The following is a 22,051-nucleotide window of genomic DNA, read 5'->3' on the forward strand; positions in this document are numbered from 1 at the left end:
ACGGTGAAAACATTAACTAAATATATATATATATATATATATATATATTATATATATATATATATATATATATATATATATATATATATATATATATATATATATATAGTGTGTGCTGTCTGGCAATGTGGCAATAAGAATTGTTATCCTAATGTCAAAAAGAGCCCAGCAGATTTTACTTTCACAAGCTCAGCCTTACCACATTCTGGCCTCTATCTCCTTTGTGTATCTCTTCAGTCTGCCAGCTAAGCCTTGGAGTCTTTGCTTGTTGGTTTCCAGGGGGGTCGGGTATGGGGATCTGTCTGTATTGCTTGGAGGATTCCCTTGGGGTGCACCCTTCTGGCAAGTTCTGACAATTGGTTTACTTATTTCCATGTTGCCTTGATTGGCTTATTTTGGCTTCCAACCTTCTCTTCCATGGTAGACATTGTCCATTATGGCCACTCTTAACACTACCTTTGCCAAGCTCATCAGCTTATCAGCTCATTCGTCTCTGTGATGGCCACAGTAGGGATTGTACTTAGTGCTTTATTCACATCATCTAGGAGATGTGGAGGAACTTCACTTAGCTTCACAGGTCAATGTCGGGGTTGACCGTATCTGACTGTGTGTCTTGGTTCCCCCTTGCTCTAGTTGTGAAACTATCTCTTGGATCTCTAGCTGTGAAAGCAGCTGCCGTTTGTGGATGTTGGAACACTGAGTTACTAGCTGTCATTCGCTGTTTTGCTGTTAGTCTAGACTGTGGGTATTAAAGCATCCATGTTTCCCACAGTCTTTTCGTGTAGCCCCGTTGACTAGGGTTACAAGCGTAGTAGCAGTCCAATAGTGCCTTATTGTCTTCTCAAGTCCTTTGCGTTTGTATTCCAGTAGCGTATTTATCATCAAAGTGCCCTGGTTCCTCAACACTTGACATTTGTCTGAACCGGTATGGTCCTCTGTTTATGCACTCCGATCATGTATATGAGGTAGGCAATCAGCCTTGATGGCCTTGCCCAAGGACCAACACTGGATGTTGTAATGTTACAATCCCACTAAATACATATGCAAACTATATACAAATGTCCCACATATATATATCCTATGTATGTATGTATGTATGTATGTATGTATGTATGTATGTATGTATGTATGTATGTATGTATGTATGTATGTATGTATGTATGTATGTATGTATGTATGTATGTGTGTATAGTCTAACTCTGCACCCCACCCTGTGCAGTCAAACATGGTGGTACAAACATCATACTGCAGAACGGCATTTCTTTATCAGGGACTGCAGCTTAGTTGTACAAAGTATCATCTCAGGATAGCTTAATACAAAATGCACATCACAATTTTCAGATTTGTGTTGATCTATCACATCCGATCTGAATAAAATATGTTGAAGTTAGTTGTTGTTATATTACAAAATGTACATTAATTCAAGAAAGAAGTAGCAGTTAACACCTCCCACTAACTCATCCAGATTTCTCTCTGACAAAAAGAAATTACCCAACAACCCTCCTCTCCTCAGACCCCTACTTTGATTTAAGAACTTCAAGAAAGATGTAAATAGGCCCCTTCAGCGTTAGGAGATCAGAAAAGCTCCAGGACCAGATAAAATTTGTCCCTCATGCCTGAGAGTCTACACTGACCAACTGGCTCTCATCTTCACTCAGATTTCAGGTTCACTCGTACTTCAAACACTCCATTATCACCCCAGTTCCCAAGAAATACACCATCACAGGGTTAAATGCCTACAGACCTGTTGCCCTGATGTCTGTCATCATGAAATTATGACTAGTGTGGAAACATATCAAGGAAGTCACAGATCACCTTGTAGACCCCCTGCTCTTTGCTGGTTTACAGGTCGGCAGATTATGCAGTCAATCTGGGACTACATCCTGCACCACCTCGACCACCCAGGGAAGTCCACCAGGATCCTGTTTGTGGACTTCAGCTCTGCCTCCAACATCCTCCACCAGAAGCTCATTCAGTTCATAGTTCTGGCTTCCTCTTGTCAGTGGATCACCAGGTTCCTGACCGATTGACAGCAGCAGCTAAGACTGGGGGACATCTTCTCCCATATAAGTGCTTATAACATTTGTCCATATTTTAAGGCAAAGATTCACGTCGCCAAATTACAGTGACAGTCTTAATTTTGAATCACCTGCCCTAAAGCTGCCCCCAGAATGGTCCCCGATTTTAGCAGTTCATAAATTAGGTTAAATTGTTAGCCTCCAACAACAGCTATTACGGTAGCTGGCCACGCTGCTGTTAGTATAACAGACAGAGTAGTAGAAGAAGACCCGCCCCTCCCTCGACCCTGTCAGACCTGCGCTCCGTTGTAGTGATAACTTTTGTGTTTGACATGAACATGTGTTGAAATTGTATAGCAAATCCACAGGCATTGCAAAACCAAGTACTAGTCTAATCTCTTTAACCAGAAAAATATTAGCTTGTGTTTTTTACCACCTGTGTCAGCCGATAAAAAACAACTGAGTGAGTAAATCTTCGATCTGTTTTCCATTTTTTCTATGGATAAGAGGTGCTAGCAGAGTAAAAGCATATATCTTTTGCAAAGGTAGCCAAGTCATGTGTTTATCCTTGAAACTTGAGAAAGCCTTTTGTTTTCAATACACACATGTGGCAAAGCCTAACACACCCCTATTATACCCCCACCTGGATAGAATTGAAAAGCCATAGTCTTACTACTGTTACCTCAGCTTAGGTTCATGTTACTGAATCACCTTCACCAAGACAAACAAAAAATTGCTGTGTTTATTCCAGTGATGCCCAACATGGAGGGAAGCCTCCTGCCTGGAAGGCAATGACTATTAGCTGCAACTGCAAAGAATTCAGTGGGAAATGTCAGGTCTGCCTCCAAGGGATAAATGGTTGTGTATTTATGAAGTTAGAAGAAATGTCAGGTCAGCTACAGTTGTCGCAGAGCCAGCATGGCCCAAAAACACATTTTCAACATGCTTGTCCTTCCCCGTTTAGTTCCTCTAAATGACACTAAACATATTTATTCACTAATTTAACATATAAAGAAACAAAAATACATTTTAAAGTGAAGCGTCTGCTGGTTGCACACAGTCTTTTATACCTCTTGATCTGGTCCTTTTCTGTTGATGTCAGACTGATCTATTCATAACCTTCTTATGATCTTAACTGGGTAATGTACAAAACAGTGTAAAATGATAGTTAAAACAAACAAAACAAAACAACAGGTTCACAAGAAGAGCCATCACCATAACAACTGAGTGCTAAAATATTAATGCTTCATAACAAGGTTTTAACCCCTTACTTTTCAGATTTATTTAGAATTCGATTAAGCAGAAGCTATACAAAGCAGAACACTGTTAAATACATACACACACACACACACACATATGTGTGTGTGTGTGTGTGTGTGTGTGTGTGTGTGTGTGTGTGTGTGTGTGCGCGTGTGCGTGCAACAAATTGTGTGAAAGGAGGACTAATCACTCCTGAAATACATAGCGTTTTCTTCTGCTGCAACAGGCCCGGAGTAAAGCAGGTGGTTGGTAGAGAAAAGCTGAAAAGCCTTACTGGTTTTTAAGGTCGGTTGAACTGCACATGGGTTCCAACGTCCCCATTTGAATTGTTTTAACTGCTGTTTCACTCCTGGGAAAAGATAATCCCAGTGCAATGATGGTATTATCTCATGCAAAAAAGGAACTGCACCTTTCAGGCAAACAGAGGGAGGTTAGGGATTGGCTGGCAGACAGCTGTCCTTACTGCTGCCTGGCCTATCGCTGACCTTGGGGGGGTGCCATGAGGAAGTCGAGCCATCTCAGCTGCCTGACTGCTGCTGTTATTGTAGGCAGACGTTGGATCACCTATATGTGCACAGGTGACGGCACAGATAACGAGCATGGTGCAGACAACCCGTCTGTATTGAGGAGTCTGCAGCTTACAGGAGCAGCATACTGATACTGATAAGGAAGAGGATGTTTATTATGTGTGAGGGTGTGGAAAACAGAAGACAGCACAGTTGGACCTCTGCTTGACTGAGACAAAATCTGGGTCATGTTCCCTTCTTCCAAAATCACATGTTACAACAGCTGCTAAACAGGAGAAAAACACTTAATAAAAAACTGATAATGGATTTATCAGAACAACAATTATATATGATCATGAGCGGTTATAACACACAAAACCGTGTTTTTATTACTATGAAGTCCGACTAAACATTTCCTGTTTTAGGTCAGTTAAGATTACCAACATAAGTGCTTAATGCCAGAATGAGAAAAAAAAAAGATTTACCTTTTATACCTTTCTTCAAAATCAGAAGTTTACATACATTTCCTTATTGTTTGGTAGATTTGCCTCATAAACTGTATGACTTGGGTCAAAACTTTTGCATGTCACTCTGCTCAAGCTTCTCACACTAGTCAGCTGGAATTGTGACTAGTTCCTCCTGACAGAACAGCTACGTCGTCTTGCACAGGCACACCTTTTCAGCTCTGCCCACATTCATTCCATGGGACTGAGATCAGGGCTTTGTGTTGGTCACCCAGAACCATTAACCTTGTTGTCTTAAGGTAACTAACTTCCTGGCTGATGTCTTGAGATGCTGCTGCAATATTTTCACATAATGTTCATTTTTAATGATTCCATCTATTTTGTGAAGTGGACCAGACTCCGCTAGGGCAAATACTCCTACAACATGATGCTGCCACCTCCGTACTTTATGGTAGAGCTGGTGTTCTCAGGCCAGCAAGCTTCCTGTAATGTTCCTGGGGGTGGGTGCAGATTAATGTGTGCATGCATGTGTTTCTCCTCACCTCTTTTGTTTGCAAGACTGGCTGGCAGGTGTCCACACACAACTAGAGCTCATCAGGTGGATTATATGTAGGATAGACACCAGATAGTTCTCACTCTACCAGTGGTTATCAGGCCAGAGCTCCTTATGTCTCACCCAAGTCCTAAGCTAGCTTCTACCTTTCCTGTGTTCCTTCCACAGAAATTGTCCTGTTGCTGCGCTGCATCATTTCATTCTTCAGATCCAGCAGCTCTATCCCACCAGTCATCCTGGCAATCAACACCCGGACAGCTCTGGGGCTTTCCTCAGCATCTGTGGGATCCATTCTCACCTCCTGGTTGACTTACCTTCCTGCTCTCCCGACTCCATCTGCTGTGGTGATCCAGCTGCCTGTCCACTCTCCAGCAACACGCCTCATCCCCACCTGCAAAACAAAAGGGACGAAGGGCACTTCGGACCTCTAACACACACACTTACCCTGCCGATCCCAGTCACCACGGAAACTCGCCGCTTCCTCTGGATCGACTCCTCCAGAACACCAGTAAGATCCTCGGTGCAGCCTCATATAGCTATCCTTTATTCAGTACCAACCAGAAACTAACTCACCACTCCTCCTCAGAACCCAACAATCACCAGTATCAAGTCGAGACGAAGTCCGCTCCCAATCAAGTCACCTTTCTTTTCAATAAACCTTACAAACTATCACCTGTGTTTGTGATGATGCTCGCAAAAGGGTCTCATAAAAAAAAAGCCGTGACACATCCCCTTTTCCCTCTGAATGTAATCACAGCCGTTCTGGGCAGGACATTTCATTTCAGTTTAGTTCAATCAGATCACAAGATGTCTCCAAATGGGGGTCTTTGTCCCTGAGACCTTCTCTGTGTCTCTTTTACAGTAAAGACTAGTTTCTACCTGTGTGGTCTTTTAATCCATGTCAGTGCGAGACTTGTTTCACTCTGGACAATAACACTCTCTTACCAGCCAACACTTTTTCTTTTGGCCTGAGGTTTTGTACAAAACCAATGTTTATCAGTGGGCCACAGAATCCATCTTGTTTCTCAGTGGTATAATGGCCGGACCTTCACACTGTGTTACACTCTCACATGAAGTAATTGTAGAAAAGGATTCAGATATGTTCTCAGAATGAAATCAATTTTCAACTGGAATAAATAATTGTTATTTTTTTATATATATTTGTGTATAACTGTTAGAATCGATGAACGTGGCACTTTCAGGTGACTACAAATTGCCCCCTGGAGGTCCATTATTCTCTTGCTGATATCGTGGCTGACTCCTTGTTTTTCATGATGTCCTTGAGTAACATCGTGAGGTGTTGCTTTGAAAATGTATGCCTGGGTTCTCCATTTAACTTAAATATTGTGAATAGTGAATGCACATATTAGAGTATTTTCCACTGTTAAACTTGAATATTTCATCTTACTTTTACCTGCTGTTTCTTTAGAGCTAATTTTAGATTAGACCAGTTTGTTCTCTTTTTCTCTTCTTTTCATTGCTAATAATTGTGTGTAACTGTCTGTGTCTTTGCCACCGTTACACCCATATTTCCCCATTGTGGGACAATAAAGGATTTCTTATCTAATTAACCTGTCAGAAGTATTCAAAGCCTTGACCTCATCACTGGAATGTAAATATCTGAGTTTGAACAAAATGATGGAAATAACGTTCTCTTTTCTGAGACTCAGCAACCAAAATAATTTCAGTAATATTAACAGACCTAACCTCACCTCCTCCAGGATTATATATGATGATGGCAGCATTATGCTCGAGTGGGGGGGGGGGGGGGGGCTGGCTTTTCTTTAGCAAGGTTGGGGAAACAGGGCATCATTGATGGGGAAATAAATAGAAACAAGTGTAGGGCGATTTTGGAAGAAAACCTTACAGGCTCCATCTTGTAGTCATTTACTGCAATAAATTGCACGCAAAGTATAAGAACATTTCAAGTCTTATGAAGACTTGAGACTCTCCTGCTAGAGAGTGAGTTTTAGATTTCTCTACTTGTACAGTAGAGTATTTTACTGGGTACCCACTCCAGTAAAACACAGGAGGTTTGAACTCATTAGTAGGCCACTATAACAGCCGACAACTTCCTCTCAAAGCTGAGTTGTCTGTTCTCCCCATCAGTCAGATTTTTTCAGCTGCAGCAGAGACCAAGGTGACATTTCTGATTAGTGAGTGAGGCTGAGCCAGCTGACCAGCACCGACTCTGCAGGGTGGTTGGCCAACAAGTGCTGCTGAGTGTGTGTGTGTGGGTGAGAGGGTGGGGGGTAGTTGGAGTGGAAGGTGGTCCAGCAATAAAGCCAGCAAGCAAAGGCAGGGTCAAAGGGCAGGAAGTGCAGCAGAGCCAAATCTAGTGAGGAGTGTAAGCGTTTAACACAAAGAGAGAGAGAGAGAGAGAGAGAGAGAGAGAGAGAGAGAGTGAGAGAGATGCAGTGAATTGATGCTTAAAATGTATATTGCAACTGCGCCAGCTCACTGCTCAGTAACTCTGTGTCTGAGTTTTGATCTTTAGATGTCTAGATATTGTAACACAGACTCAAATCAAGTATATATGTATGTATGAATAGTTGTGAGCCGTAGGCGGAAGCAGAACATCTAAAGAAAGGAAACTCAGACACAGTGAAACATAAAAAGGCATTAACCGAAAAAAAACTGATCAGCATTAGATTTCTCTTCCCCATCTCTCCCTCTTTTCCTGAGATTAAAGCTGCATATTTACAGTCTGAGGGAGCAGCCATGGGTTGGTGTGAAAATCTAGTGACTAACTTGAGCGAAAATACCACACTGCTACATTACACTATTAAAGTAATAATGTGAGGGGGACAGGTTGCCAGTCCATTACAGTGAAACAGGACAAACAGCCATGCACACAGACACTCATACCTGAGGGCAATGTAGAGAGACCACTTAAACTCAGCCATTTGGACTGAGCGAGGAGGCTGGGGAACCCAGAGAGAACCCACGCATGCACAGGGAGAACATGCAAACCATGCAGAAAGATCCGAGGCCAGGAGTTGGACTCACACCTATCTTCTTGTTTAAAGACCCAAAGAAGGAGCGCCATTTGCCGCACTTTTGACTCGCTGGAACAGTGTGACGGAATGGCAGTGGTGTGGGCAAAAGTAACTTTTTAAAAACCAGACAATACTTTAGAAGAGAAACCCGGATCTTACCAAATCAGGGCTTTACAATGTGCTGCTTGAGTCCAAACAGACGGCTGCACTAGTAACTGCTTCAGTGGGTGGAAGTGCAGAACTTTGTCCTTTTCCAAGCACAAATACTAGCAGCTCCTCCTCGCAAAGGCTGAAACAAACAGGCCTGTTATTAGTCAGGAGGCTGGAATTAACCAGCGCTACAAATCTTAGCTGTGCTTGGATAATAAAGACAGATTGCTGCAAGAAAGTCCATTTTGTCGCCGCCCCAAGTCTCAGTAATGAAGTCGTGCTCAGCTTTATCGCAGCACTGGCGTGGAATTGTGGCAAAACTGAGCCAGATCAAAACAAATCACTGCCTCACCCATACAAAAAAAAACAAGTTGGACAGGTTTGTTATGCTTATCATTATCAATTTTGTGCCATCGGGGTCATTTAAACGGAAAGGCTAAGGCAGAGTTTATGGACTGCTGAGCAGATGGCTGAGTTTTATGTGCTCACACCGCAATTCACTGGCAGATCATGGCTAATCACATGAAGCTGAACGTTTTAACAATTCTGAGCACATGTTCTAAGGTGGTATGATGCTCTGCACGATCCTCAACTTCAACATAAAAGTTCAAACAGTGGCGGGGAAAAGGCAAGACAGAGACAGTCGATCTCTCGCTAGAAAACAAAAATGCAGTAGACTCAGAAGGCGCAAACAAGTTGGCTTGAGTTCTAAGACACAGCCTGAGCAAAAGCACCACAAAGCAGTCCAACACTATCTCCCACCTACACAGCAGGCAGAAGACAAAACAGCGAGAGTGTGAACAATCTGTTCCCTGTTCTTGTTTCTGATGAGCTGTTTCACCGTCTGACGAAGCCCATTGAGTTGTGCTGATGCCAGATGTCCCAGAATAATGGGCCTTTCTCTGTCTACCTGTTATCTCTTTACCAGGCAATTTGAATACCAAAACAATCTGAGAGGAGGCTACATCCAGGTGGCTGAAATACCTTTGATTGGAGGCAGGAGGGAAATGTAGCTCCATGAGAGCATCTGAAATCCCTGTTATCTTTAGTGATCACTGAGCTGGAGACTAAAATGGCTGCTAAGTGTCGCTATACCATCTCGACCAGTAATTATAGTACTAACTCTTCTGGGGTATGTCTGTGGCAGATTTGCCGAGGGGGAGTTTTTTTTTTTTTTTTTTTACCACACTTTTATGAAAAACAGACAGGACGGAGAGCCTCTGTGAACATCAGATTTAACCCAAAGATGGTTTGCTCTAAACCAGTGGTCCTTAATTCCGGTCCTTGAGGGCCGGTGTCCTGCAACTTTTATATGTGTCTCTGCTTCAACACATCTGAGTCTAGGAACCAGGTCACTAGCAGGACTCTGGATAACTTGACTGCATATTGAGGAGGTACATAGTTCAGCCATTTAATACACCTAGCTTTATTAATGTATGTTTTGATGTAGCACACATTAAGCACATTTTCAATGAATGTACATTAATGTACCAAATTACGGTGATGTGAACAAAACAAAAGTAAATTGTGTACATAAAACCAACTGATATATACATGTGTCTGGTCAAGATAACAGTTTATGCAAAAAAACAAACCACAAAACAACAACATCCTTTCGTTTTGCAGTACAAATACCCAGAAGGAGAACAACATAGACCGTCACTCACAGCAAGACGCTGCTGTTCAGGCTTCAATACCAGGTTGGTCATTTTCTACCCTTTATTGTTGCACATAAAAATTGCTGTACGTTTTTGATAGTATTGTTTCCATGGTGTCCATAAAAGGATACACTTTTGTCCAGTTCAGTTGACAAAGTTGCAGAATGAAGCACCAGTAAAGAGTCCATCCCCACACTTGATACCAGTATGGAGGATTTCTTTCTTTCGATATTTTCACCATCACAGAAGAAGTCCCCTATTTTGTTCCGGTGTGTCACTCATTTTTATATTCCTTTTCCATCAAGAGGTGCTGTAATAAAAGGAAACTAAGCAGCAATCATGAACATATTTTCCACATTGTTGTTATACATAATTGTGGCAACCTTTTCACTCGAGGAGCCATAACCTGTTGCTGCTGCTGTGAAATGGTTTGGGTTTAACATACTAACAATATGTTTTTTTATTGAACAGAAAGCCTTGCAGTGATATTATTCTGCCAAAATCCAAGAATCAAGCAACTTTACAGTCATTGTGTAGCCATAATAACATTTTTGGTGAGACAAAGACTCAGAATTCATATATATCACAAATATATCACACAGACACAAAGACAGAAATGATCGAGTTGAATGTACCAAACAATATTTCCTGAGAAGCTAAAAAGGGTGCAACTAATCATTAAAAAAATTTAATGTTATAAGTTTTAAAAAATTTAAATTTTATTGAATGTCCAAACAAACATTCCCTAAGAGACTAAAAGTGTGCAAATACACATTAGCATGTGAGAGATGGTGTAAATGATTCTGAATTGGATCAAGAACCTTTGAAACCAGCAGCATGTTTGTAAGAATGTCACAGATTGATTTTCAGCAGAGGCACAGCTTGGGTAAAAAAGCTCCTTTTAAGTCTATTCATTTTTTATTTAATGTCCCGGAGTTGTTTCCCTGGCAGAATTGGGTCAAACAATGGGAACTGTGGCAATACATCTGGCCTATTCCTGGACTCCTTCAGCATAGACTGTGTCTAGATCCTGTAGACGGTATCCCACGATCCTTACCACTCGTGCTAAATCTTTACTCTCCTGTGCAGCTCCCATACCACACTGTTATGCTGTGACAAAAGATACTTTCATTTGTGCCCCTATAAAAGTTTATGTAGCCTAGCTTAGTAGAAAGTCCAGTCCATTTCAGGTTCCTGAGAAAGAAGGAACATGTTTGGGCCTTCTTCACCAGGTGGGAGGTGTTCTCAGTCCAGGAGAAGTCAGAGATGTGAATGCCCAGGAACTTTATGCTGTCCACACTCTCCACCATCTCTCCCCAACAATTTTGAAATTCCTAATATCTGGCTGTCTTCAGAACTGCAAATCACCACAGCAAGTAACGTTGCTGTAAATTGGTCTGGACAGATGTAATGTCAACTGCAACAGATAAACATTTAATCTAAACTTACCATTAGATCAGTCATTCATATTGGTGTTTAAATAATAATTTCAATGCTGTGAATGTTTTCTACTTTCAGAGGTGACTGTACCAGACATGCTGGCGCTGTTTGCTGAAAACAAATCTTTAAAGCAGCAACTGATGGCGGACCAAGAGAGCAACGCTAAGAGGCTGTCCCAACAAGCGCTAAAAAATTAACATCTACAACAGTATATTTAAAGGCTTCAAAAGGAACTCTGTGGAAGGAAACACAATAAGGATTCAACAGAGAGCTTCGTGACTGTGGATAAGGCACAGCAAAGCAGATCTGCAGTTTACTGCTATTTTTACATTTCTGGTGCCAAACAAATCAGAATGCTCAATAACATTTCCTAGAACAATCACAAGCATAAAAAAGACAATCAGTTACTTCTGGCTTTAATGAAACTTTGCTTAAACTTTCAGTTCAAACACTTAGGCATTCTATTTGGGATCTCATCACAAGATGCTGGTGCATTGTTTAGACAGTGGCTCAATTACATGTTTTACAGATTTCAGTCTGTTCTTATATGCCCACGTAGAGACGTGATCATCGGTCACACAGCAGAAACATTCAAGCAGGACTTCCTGAGCACCATTGTCATACATAACAGAAGCCCAGCTCGCTACATTTACAGAGCCAAGTGTACCTCAACTACAAGTCCCACAGAACTCTCAAAGGTCTTTTAGGAATAGACCCCCGTGGATCCTTATGTTTATCTCTACATTGTTCCCAGGGTCCATTTCAGATAAAGAAATCACTGTTCAAAGTGGACTACTGGATGTCCTTCAGAAGCTGTTAGAATCTTGGAAGCGAAAGCAAGGAGATGGTGTTATGGCTGCTAAAGGATTTTTGATAGAAGAAGAAATTACAGGGCTTGGTCTGAAGCTCTTCATCCTCCAATGTGGTTCAGGATCAGGCTGGATGGCAACAGCAAAACATTGAGCTCTTGTAGAAAGGGCCAAGAAGTTTAAAATTGTTGCTAACACAGTTTAACTCAGCCTATTCCCATGTACTGTATAAATCAAATGTGGTTTTCCTGCTGTTTTTTGACTGGTTAATGTAATTTCTTCTTAACGACACTGTTTAAAACTAAAATTTAGAGTGGGAACTTCCTGATAAGACGGTACATAGCCAATGGGTTGTGGTCCATGCACAGTTAGCTCCGCCTCGGTTGGCAGTGTGGGTAAGGTGCGACTTATCAAAGTCGGTTTCCAGTACATGTATTTTTCAGCAGAAAGGGACGCCACAATTAATTTTGAATCAAGTAATACAAAAATCTGATATGTATAACCTGCAGGTTTAAAGAAACATATTTCATTCAAAACCTCATTTGACAGAAGGAATGTGAACAATTGAAAATGTTCATTTTACGCCTTGACAAATAAAAAATGGCTTAAATAATAAAGTCTGCTGTAGTGAATCTGTTAATCCTATATTTCGGACAAACCCTAGAAATAACTTTACTGGCAGGCATGGCAATTTATTGGACAAATGTTTTTTACTATTTCTATTTCCTGTAATAAACAAAAGCAGACAACTTGCTGTACATGCCACATACCGGTTGTCCTGTATATTGTCTGAGATGAGTCGCTTCCTTTTCTCCACGTTACAGGGTCGGATGATGACCATTGCGATCACCGGTTCAGGAAGAATGTTCCCTCTGCTGAGGCTGAGCAGCACAGGGGGCTTCAATTGGGACGTCGTCAAGTCCAAAATGCATCATGGAGACAGCTTTTTCCCTCACAGCCAGCGTTACCGTGTGTCCCTCATACTTCTGCCGGTGAAAAACTTGGGCTTTGACATTGTTCGTGGTTAACTTGAAAAACCTTCACCGACTTGATGTATGACTTGTTCAAATTTGTTTATGCCTTTCCTCCTTGGGTTAATGTTGGTAGATGAGGCAGAAATACCTCACCATGAGTCTCTGCTGTGAGTTTCACTATCACTACCATTGTGTCTTTGTTTGTCGGAGATACACTTCTGTATGGGTGGAGGCGATCTTACAGTCTGTCACGGCAGCTGCCGAAGAAAAGCATCCCCACAGCATGATACTACCTCCACCATGTGCCACAGAGGTGAAAGGTGTGTTCAGGGAGATGTGCAATGTTAGTTTTTCACGTAGCGCACCATTTGAGGGCAAAAAAGTGAGACAATTTTCTTCCACTTGTTTGTTGTCTTTTACCTGACTTGTGGTAAACTTCCAACAGGACTATTTATGGCATTTCTTATTATCCTGTTGACTGATTTGTCCAGCTGACCTGTGAATTTCTGCAGCTCTGCCAGGCGGGTTTGCTGTTGGCAGCAAAAGGCTACAATGGAGGGTTTTAAGCAGTAGGAATACATTTGTAAGGTGTTGCATTACATTAAGGTGCCAGAATGTTGTATTTACATTGCCTCAACAAATTTAGTTTTGAATTTTTGTGTCAAACAAAATGTTGAACTACCCAGAGGCTCTGCACGTCTGCATTGGGTGCCTTTCCTAAATCACTTTCAGCCACATGCGCCTGCTGTCACAAGTTCACACAACTTTGTCCTGATCAAAGCCAGCCGCTGACGGTGAGAAATTAGTCAGCGGTCATCCGGCGCTCCAGGTCCCAGCAAAGACTCCTTAAGTAAAGTTTGGAAAGCAGCTGTGGCGGCTGGTTCTAAAGGAGTCTGTCAACAGCAGAGGGGACTCTAGCCCACACGTCTTCCTGTTCATCTTCTCTCGACTATTTAAGATAATCTCTACAGTAAGGTACAGTGTTTTTAATTTTTTTCTCTTTTTTTGGGTGGTTAATCACATAAAAACACCGTTTTTTGGGTATTTTAATGGGCATAATAGAGATGTAATGGCTGTACCCAAAACCTGGAAACAACATTATGCCTTCTTTTCACATACTTTGTGAAAATTCATGTAGTTTCCAGCAAATGTGTTTCAGTGTAGGGTCGCCACCAAATTGTTTACACAGCTTACAGGTAGAAAAGAAGGGTGTGGCTGCCTTTTAAAAACTTTTTTATTTCCAATAAAGGGGGATTGCTTATTTGTCTGTCCAAACATCATCCAACCATCTATAATGCAACTGCAGGGAGTATATGCAGTACATTCACATCCTAAAAAAAACAACCCAATCCACTACAGAGCTATCTGCTATCGGCACGGCTTTAATAAACTTATCTTATTCACAGGAACATGTTAGTTAGCTCGTTGGAGTGCCTTGCAAAAGCATTCATACCTCCTAAAATTCACATTTTGTCGGGTTGCAAGCTTCAGTGTATTGAATATGAAAGGGCGACACATTGGATGTACATAAATGTGAAACAGAAGGTTATGAATAGCTGACAATTGTGGAATGTTTTTGGAGTCTGACCACCTGTAAGTTTTGGCCTACATGCATTTGACCCTTCTCATGACAAAATGCGGAAAAGCATGAGGGGTGTTATTACTTTTGACAAGCACCATAGCTAATAGAAATCCAGTTGCTGCAGTCTTGGCACATGCACTTATTTTAGAGCAACTTGTACAAGCCGTTTTACATCTATGGACGTTACCTGAGTAATATCAATGGTCACACCCATTACTGATGATTATGGTGTTTCTAGTATTTTCCAGAAATGCAGTAAACAACTGCAGGACAAGATATATTAGCTGAAGGTGAAATCCGGATATTCATTTTCAGCAACATTAGGCTGCAGCAGCATAAAGCCCTCGGCGGATCAGAGAAGGTGCCGTCATGTGGGCCCGGTTTAATTGAATTAGCAGGATTTTAGACAACAGAGTGGCTGCAGCCACGTGCAACGTTCACATTACACACTGGCAGTTTGTCTTAAGCGGCAGCAACTGGCAGTGAAACCCAACTCTCTGTGTGCCTGCTACATTTAGACCAGGAAACACGGGGTGAGAGGTTCAACGGCTGTAAAAGATTGAAAGGCTGGAGACTGACAGGGGGAGCCACTTAAACGGGTCATTAAAGTGACCCTGCTGGGCCACGGGGTTCTGCCATTCACCTGCTGCTGTGGGAGAGAAAGAGAAACCACACAAGACGCTGGGCAGTTTTTGCTTTTGCTTGTTTTTTAATGGAATGTATCTTTTTGAGGTATGAAAATAAAACTCTGTGGAAATAAGAAATTGGACAGTGGTTCCGAACGGTGCGGAATGATGGAAACTGGAAGGCATGTTGGAGAAGCATCACGCCGGCCATGGCAGATAAAGGGCACAGCTAAGGCCCTGTGTGGGAGATGACAGCAACACAGAGGCATGTGTTGGATCAACTGTGATACACTGGCAAGCGGTGGGAGACCCTCCCCGGAAAAAGGAAACATCATGAGCCACCGTGAGATAAAGCATATCCTGGTGCAACATGAGACATTTCTGGGGCTACTGCCTGACATGCGTCACTAAATGCTACTCTGTACCAACAATTTTAGATGTAGCCGATTATTGATTATGGTTACTTTGTCATCAAAACTCCTTGATGCCGTCAAATAAATCAAGTGAATCAGTGATTTTTACCAGATGTTAAAAAACTGAGCTGCACCAGTGACTAGAGTACATATTTGTTTCCTTCCATATGCAATTACTACAATGTAAATTCTTCTTACATGCTATTTTGTTACTTGAGTCATACAAAACCCATCTGGGTCTAGTTATCAGTAATGGACAATAATTAGTTTACATGTTAATGTGAAGATTTTGCACCCAACAGTTTGCAAGGCAGTATTAATTCAGTTTAGCTCAGAAATATTAACCGATAGCTGTGCTGAGTGTCTAGACTAATACAAGGCTAAAAAAAAAATCCAGTTGTAAGGCAAATATTAGCAATACAAGCTAATAGCTTTTGGCTGAGAATTATTTATGCCCGTATATGCTGTAGCAACCCTGTCAATAAAAGATTTGTGCAAAAATACTTTGTAAAAGACATGTTTTATGATATACAAGTAATTTTGGATTCTGAGATCAGCGTGTTGAGGAACATTTGTCCGTCCAAGTTTTGAACTCTGACTTTAGAGGACTTTTCCACTTAGTTTTCTCACTTAGATGCTTCTAAAATTCCAATGGGTAAACACAAATGGAAGACATCCTAATTATACTGTTCTGGTAAAGCTGTTGTAAACAACAGCAAACAGCTAGCAAGCCAGCTTAGCTTGCAAAATTGCTACGTTCTGTCTCGGGGGAAAAAAAGCTTCAGTTGCACTAATGGCACCGTTTTGTTGTTTCATACTTCCATTTTCTAACTATAAACCCTTTTGCCCACGTACTTGATCAATTGGGCATCCATTTTTTGCTAACTCAATCATTTTAGAGATAGCTAAGAAAATCTCTCTCTGTACAATATAGTGTTACACCATTTTCTGAAACTTAAACCCAATTTCCATTTATTCTAGTTCTGAGCCATGTTTGGGTCAAATTATTTAAAAAGAAACAGGGTTATGACCCCTGATATGTACTAGAATCACAAAACCTTTTCTATATTTGGGAATAATTAAATATGAAAAATACTTCGAACCATCGGTTGTCAATGTAGGTGGGTGGAATGGACCATTTTGTACCTAAAAATGTTGCATGGGCAAACCAAAACTACAAAGCTGCAAAATGACTAAGGGGTGAATTTCCATTGACTTTGTTTTAATTCCAAGTTACAAAACCAGTTTGATTTAATACAAACTCTTTTGTTAACTACTATTTGCAATACATGCATATCACACTGGTTTTCTGGTCCGGATATGTGTTTAAACTCTACAGGATACTTCATGTCAGAAGTGCTACTAAGCAGTTCGGCCCCACAACTTTATGGGGCAGCCATATTGGATTTTGAACAAGGAGTTGCTTAGACGCTTTTGATTTAACAAATTAGAAATCTGATTTATTATTTGTGCAGGAATTTCCAGCAGGAATTTCTTCTTCTGCATTCATAAAGGCTTGCTTAGTAGTTAACTTACTAGCTCCTTTTGCCCAGAAAATAAGCTTTGACAGAATTTCTTATTCAGAAGAACAAACCTCATGACATAGCACCAATTTTATAGATTGTGACAATTCTAGTTTGGCTCTTTTAGATAGATGTCTAACTATGTGTAATACAATGTTAAGTTTCAGCTAAGACGTAATCCAAGCACTGAAACTGTCTCTGAAGCAGCTCAATTTTTCAAATGGTCAGTTTAACACTGTTGTATATGGTTAATAAGCCAGAGTACCCTACACTTAAGACCATAGCAACAGATTTCCCTTCAATTTACAAATGTAGCAAAATAAAACTGAGGAAAACAACTGAAGCACACAATGGAAACACTAGGATACACTGTTGTAATCAAGCATAGAAAACCAATTGTTCATATGTAGAGCAGGATCATATTCTCCATCTATACATGTTTAGTGTAGTGGGGAGAAACACTGCACAATAACAGAAATGTATCAAATGAGTCTTTGGCTCTGTTAGATGTAAAAACCAGGAGTATAGACACGTTTTATTCACATTAGAAGCTGGTTCGACTAACCTACAGAAACCATTCCAAGGTGGGCAACGTCCCAGGAAACAGCAGAATCCTCCCTAAAAGCTACGAGAAGAACCACCGTGGCATTAGGTGGGCCTTCCCTCATCGAGATCTCTTGAAGGTTTCAGGCTTTGCAACCTTTAGGGAACATCACAAAACGTTCCCCTCAGGTTCCAGTTTGTGAGGCGTTCCTACGTCGATCGAACGCTTTGTGTTCAACTCCAGCAACTCCCACACTTGACATTCAAAGACAGAACATTTTTATAAAAAAATATATGTACACATCTAATAAATAAGGGACAAACCCATTGCACGGTAGAATACAGATGTTCTCTCACATGCTTTTAGTCCATCAGTCTTTTGTGAAGTAAGTCTCTGTATCGAAGGGTGGGGGCTGGTGTGTGGAGACCTCAACATGAAACGAGGTGGGGGGGGGGGGGTTCTCCTGGAGGATGGTGCTTGGTGAAGCAGCAGCAGGGGGAGATGAAGCCTGGGTACATATTCTTTCTCGGCTGAGTGTCAAATTCACCTGTGGATGCAATGAATTACAGTCACTGGGTTTTACAAAGAAGAAGAGAAAAGATAAAACCGCTCTGGCCATGGAGTTACAAGAATGGAACTGCCTTTACAGGTTTATAGAGTAAATGCAAGCATAATTACAAAATCCATAGACTTATTGCCCATAAATTACACAACATGACTGTGGAAGACAAAACCATCTCCAATGCCATTGCACAAATGACACAGCCTGTTGTGATCCGAAGGTTTCGTCAAATGTCGGCAAATTTAGAGCAGACTAACTAATAATGACTGATTAGCAGGATTGATACATCCACCAGAGTCAACAGGTGTAACTTTAGTGCCATGACCAGGATGTTAGCAGGGCAACAACTACAAATGCAACCATCCCTTGTAATGTGTGGTAATGTGGCACAATCTCGTAGGCATGTGTACAATCTCAATTTGTGTTGTTTTTTTATTCCTAAAATCAACGAGAACATTGTATTTATACGACTCGCTATTAGCCTTCAACCCCACTTAGTATGTATTTACTTTTACACAAGCAGTGATATCTCATCTCTCTAGTGATCCACTGCTTATAGCCACCAGGGGGAGTCCAAGCATTTTTCAGTTCTAAATCCAGATTACAGACCTTGTTTTGTTGTCATATGTAGTTTATGGGGAATGATGCAACCTTTGAATTTGTTCCATTGTTGTTTTAACCGGAGATTAAGGGGAATTAAAATTCTTCATTGCATTTAAGGTTATTTTTAAGTTCATCAAGATTTTAAGAACTGAGAAGTCATGTCTACCTACATGAAGATAAAAAATTTTGTTTTATAGCGATGTCAGTAGTCATTTTACGCTGCAACGGGCTAAATAATTACTATTTCTTGCATCTGAGCTAGGCAAATTGTTTTTATCTACACTAACTGCTTGCAACTATGTCAATATGAGCACAATCGATCAAACTGTGGAGTCTATTTAAATGCAGTATTAAGGAAAGTCTGTGTAAGTGGAAGTTTCTGCAGAATATTTACACATTTAAAAACCCTGGATTTTACTTCTTTCACAAGTGATGCAAGCTGATTGATTCAACTGTTATGCAGTCAATTTAAGGAATTCATCTTTAACTCACTGGTAAGTGCTATTTGATTATTTTTTCTCCTATACTTTCTTTGTAGCTAAGTTTAATTCCCCTATGGTTTCTTAATGATTTCTTATGATTTCTTATTCTGAAAACAACTTTGTCTTCAATGTGTCATCCACAACCAATTACACAAGGGGGCTGCTGTGTTTGCTGGTGGACACCCAAATCAAATCCTGCCCTGGGCCACATTTAACCTTGTTTCGGCCCTGGTGGGTGAGGAAAAAAAGTGTGTTTGCTGGGACATCCATCCATCCATCCATTTTCTGACCCGCTTAATCCCTCATGGGGTTGCTGGTGCCCATCTCCAGCGTTCACTGGGCAGAGGCGGGGTACACCCTGGACAGGTCGCCAGTCTGTCGCATGTTTGCTGGGACTGAATTGGACAAACCGTGGCACATTTACAACCAGGATTCCAGTTACCAGTTAAATACCATAAATGTAACAGATTTATAGTTTAATGGGTTCACACCTTAATGTTGTGTTACAACCCCATAAATCAGCTGCTGCCTGCCACAGAGAGCCACGTGTGGGGAAATCTGAGTGGAGCAGCCATCAGCAGCAAGAGCTGCAGCACATCATGGTGCAAATTTGGAAGTTATTCTATGCAGCAACACCGAGCTGTCCTGTTTTAAATAGCTTGACCTGCTCTAATTTTATTTTAATTTGTGATATTTGTCGTCTTATTCAAATGATTTCAAACGTAGCCTTGTATGATTGATTTTATACCTCAGAAACTGAAATGATTAAATATCAATTCATAATGTAGCTCCCTGATTGAAAGATATAGTTTTCCATGCTTGTCTTGGGGATTGGGGGTCCCTGGATGTCTTGTTCCTCCCACTCGCTGTCTTACCGCTGTAGCCTCGCCGCGGGTCACGCCACGCTCGGGGAGCTCCGGACGGTCTTCTGTCCGGGCATCTGCACGACGAGCAGCTGCTGCTTCTGCCGGGTGGACTTGACCGCCAGGATCGCCTGCCGGTTCTTGTACTGCACCATCTGCAAGGTGATCTCCGCGTTCCAGCCCTCGTCCTGCGGACACCTGAAGTCGATCTCCTTCCCCTCCGTCATGACCACGGTGAAGTACACGTACTTGCCCTTCCGCTCCACGCAGTCCACCGTCTTCATGTTGGCGAAGTGGAGCTCCTTGACTTTGCCCGCGTCCCCGCCGCCACCGTGCTGCTGCTGCTGCTGCGGGTGATCATGCTGCTTGGGCGGCAGCAGCAGCACGCCGTCCTCGGTCAGGACGCAATGCTTCTTCTTCCAGAGCTGCAGCAGCCCGTCGCTCCGCTTCTCCAGCAGACCCTCCTTGTACACCTTCCTCCCGTTTTCCAGCATGTTCGGCCGGACGCCGCGGACTTCCAGCCTGCTGACCGCTTCGCTGAACGCACGGACGCTCGTTTGGTGGCGCTCTATCCCGGAGAGGCCGCGGGCATGGGGCGCAGCGGTGACCGCTGGATGTGGGAGAAGATCCCGACTGCCAGTCTGTCTGCTGGTCACTGTTTGTGGAGCGGCTTTTGGGGGCGGGAGGGGTCTGGAGAAGTGCACCGCCCCCCTGAGTAGAGTAAACCCCCCGGAGACCATGGAAGCCCGGTCATTAAGACTTCCTTTTATACTACACACCGACACCTCCATCAATGCCGCTGAGATTGTTATGCCCGCCTTTAAAGTTTGATAATAAAAAAAAATCCTTTCTGGCGGCATACAGTCTTCTACTTTTGACCACTGAGAGCCACTGACGCTGTGTTAACATCCATACTAACTAGTTCTCACCTGCATTGCTTTCAAACTGTCGCATTTATCACATCAATGCCACTGCCAGCGCTTGTTTTTTTTTTTTTTTTTTACACTGTATATTTGAGACTTGATGGCTTTATGCGGTCATATTCCATTTGTCATGCAAACCTCGTAATGTCTGTCAAATACAATGTGTTTGAAACATAGCACTACAGCGCCCTCTTGCGGAACTCACACATCTTTGCGCTAAGGTAAAATACGGAAGCGCTGGGACTGCCCAGCTTTCAGGGACAGTTCAGGATTTCTGAGGTGAGGTTCTTTCAAAATACTTTACAGCCCTCTTTTATAACCTGCATTTCGGTAGTGTGGTGTTTTGTGTGTCTCTCCCTAAAATTTCCAAACAGTATGTGCTGTGGGGAACAAGGAAACACCAAACAAGAGCAACTTTTGGTTTATAATGTGCTGTATTTTGTTCTGAGATATGGAAATGCGTTATGTAGCTTCTGTCATGATTTGTCTTTGGATGAACCCGGACTAAGCACGCACACACAGAGCTGGTTTAAGAGAGTTTATTGCAGACAGTGGATGATGACAATGACATGAACCAGAGTCAGCTACCGGACGGAGTTGTAGGGTGCAGGAGCTGGCTGACAGGAACGGAGCGGAGAAACTGACCAGGAAACGGAGGAGCTGGGCTGCTGCGGGATCGGGAGTGAAGACCAGAGAACAGGATGACGGAGACGAGGAAGCAGAGTCCAGCAACGCAGCAGACAGGTACATACAGATTAGACAGAGACCACGACGTGAGGACTGAAACAGACAGGCGTGGTGTAGGTTTGACTGAATACGAGCCGGCAACCAGGAACAGACTGAGGTGAGTTAAATAGTGGAGTGAACAGGTGGAGCCAGTCCAAGCTAACTGCAGCCTGACAGGTGCTTCCAATCAGAGCTGCACAGAGAAAGGAGGCAGGAACTGCTAAGAGTGTAGCTTCCAGCTAAATTATTATCCCCTTTCAATTTAATCAATTTATTTATGTATTTACTCATTGATTTTGCTATTATAAACTTGTATTATAAACTAGTATAAACTTGGTTTCAGATCAATTAAGTGATAACTGATTAAAGTCCA

General features: G+C 42.0%; 1 protein-coding gene across 1 annotated transcript; it reads right to left on the reverse strand.

The window, feature by feature from the left end:
• Window positions 1–15,101: 15,101 nt before the first annotated feature.
• phlda1 (pleckstrin homology-like domain, family A, member 1) lies at window positions 15,102–21,012 on the reverse strand. Its single transcript, XM_021324952.2, has 2 exons — window positions 20,042–21,012; window positions 15,102–18,066 (listed from the first exon to the last, which is right to left on the reverse strand). Exon 1 carries the CDS (start codon window positions 20,887–20,889, stop codon window positions 20,062–20,064), a length of 828 nt encoding a protein of 275 aa, XP_021180627.2. The 5' UTR covers window positions 20,890–21,012; the 3' UTR covers window positions 15,102–18,066; window positions 20,042–20,061.
• Between the last annotated feature and the right edge of the window lie 1,039 nt (window positions 21,013–22,051).

Source organism: Fundulus heteroclitus, unplaced genomic scaffold (assembly GCF_011125445.2).
Source record: "Fundulus heteroclitus isolate FHET01 unplaced genomic scaffold, MU-UCD_Fhet_4.1 scaffold_66, whole genome shotgun sequence".
Lineage (NCBI taxonomy): Eukaryota > Metazoa > Chordata > Actinopteri > Cyprinodontiformes > Fundulidae > Fundulus > Fundulus heteroclitus.

Excerpts from the sequence above, each read along its gene's own strand:
- phlda1 (XM_021324952.2), bottom strand. The coding sequence starts at position 20,889 with ATGCCGCCAGAAAGGATTTTTTTTTATTATCAAACTTTAAAGGCGGGC.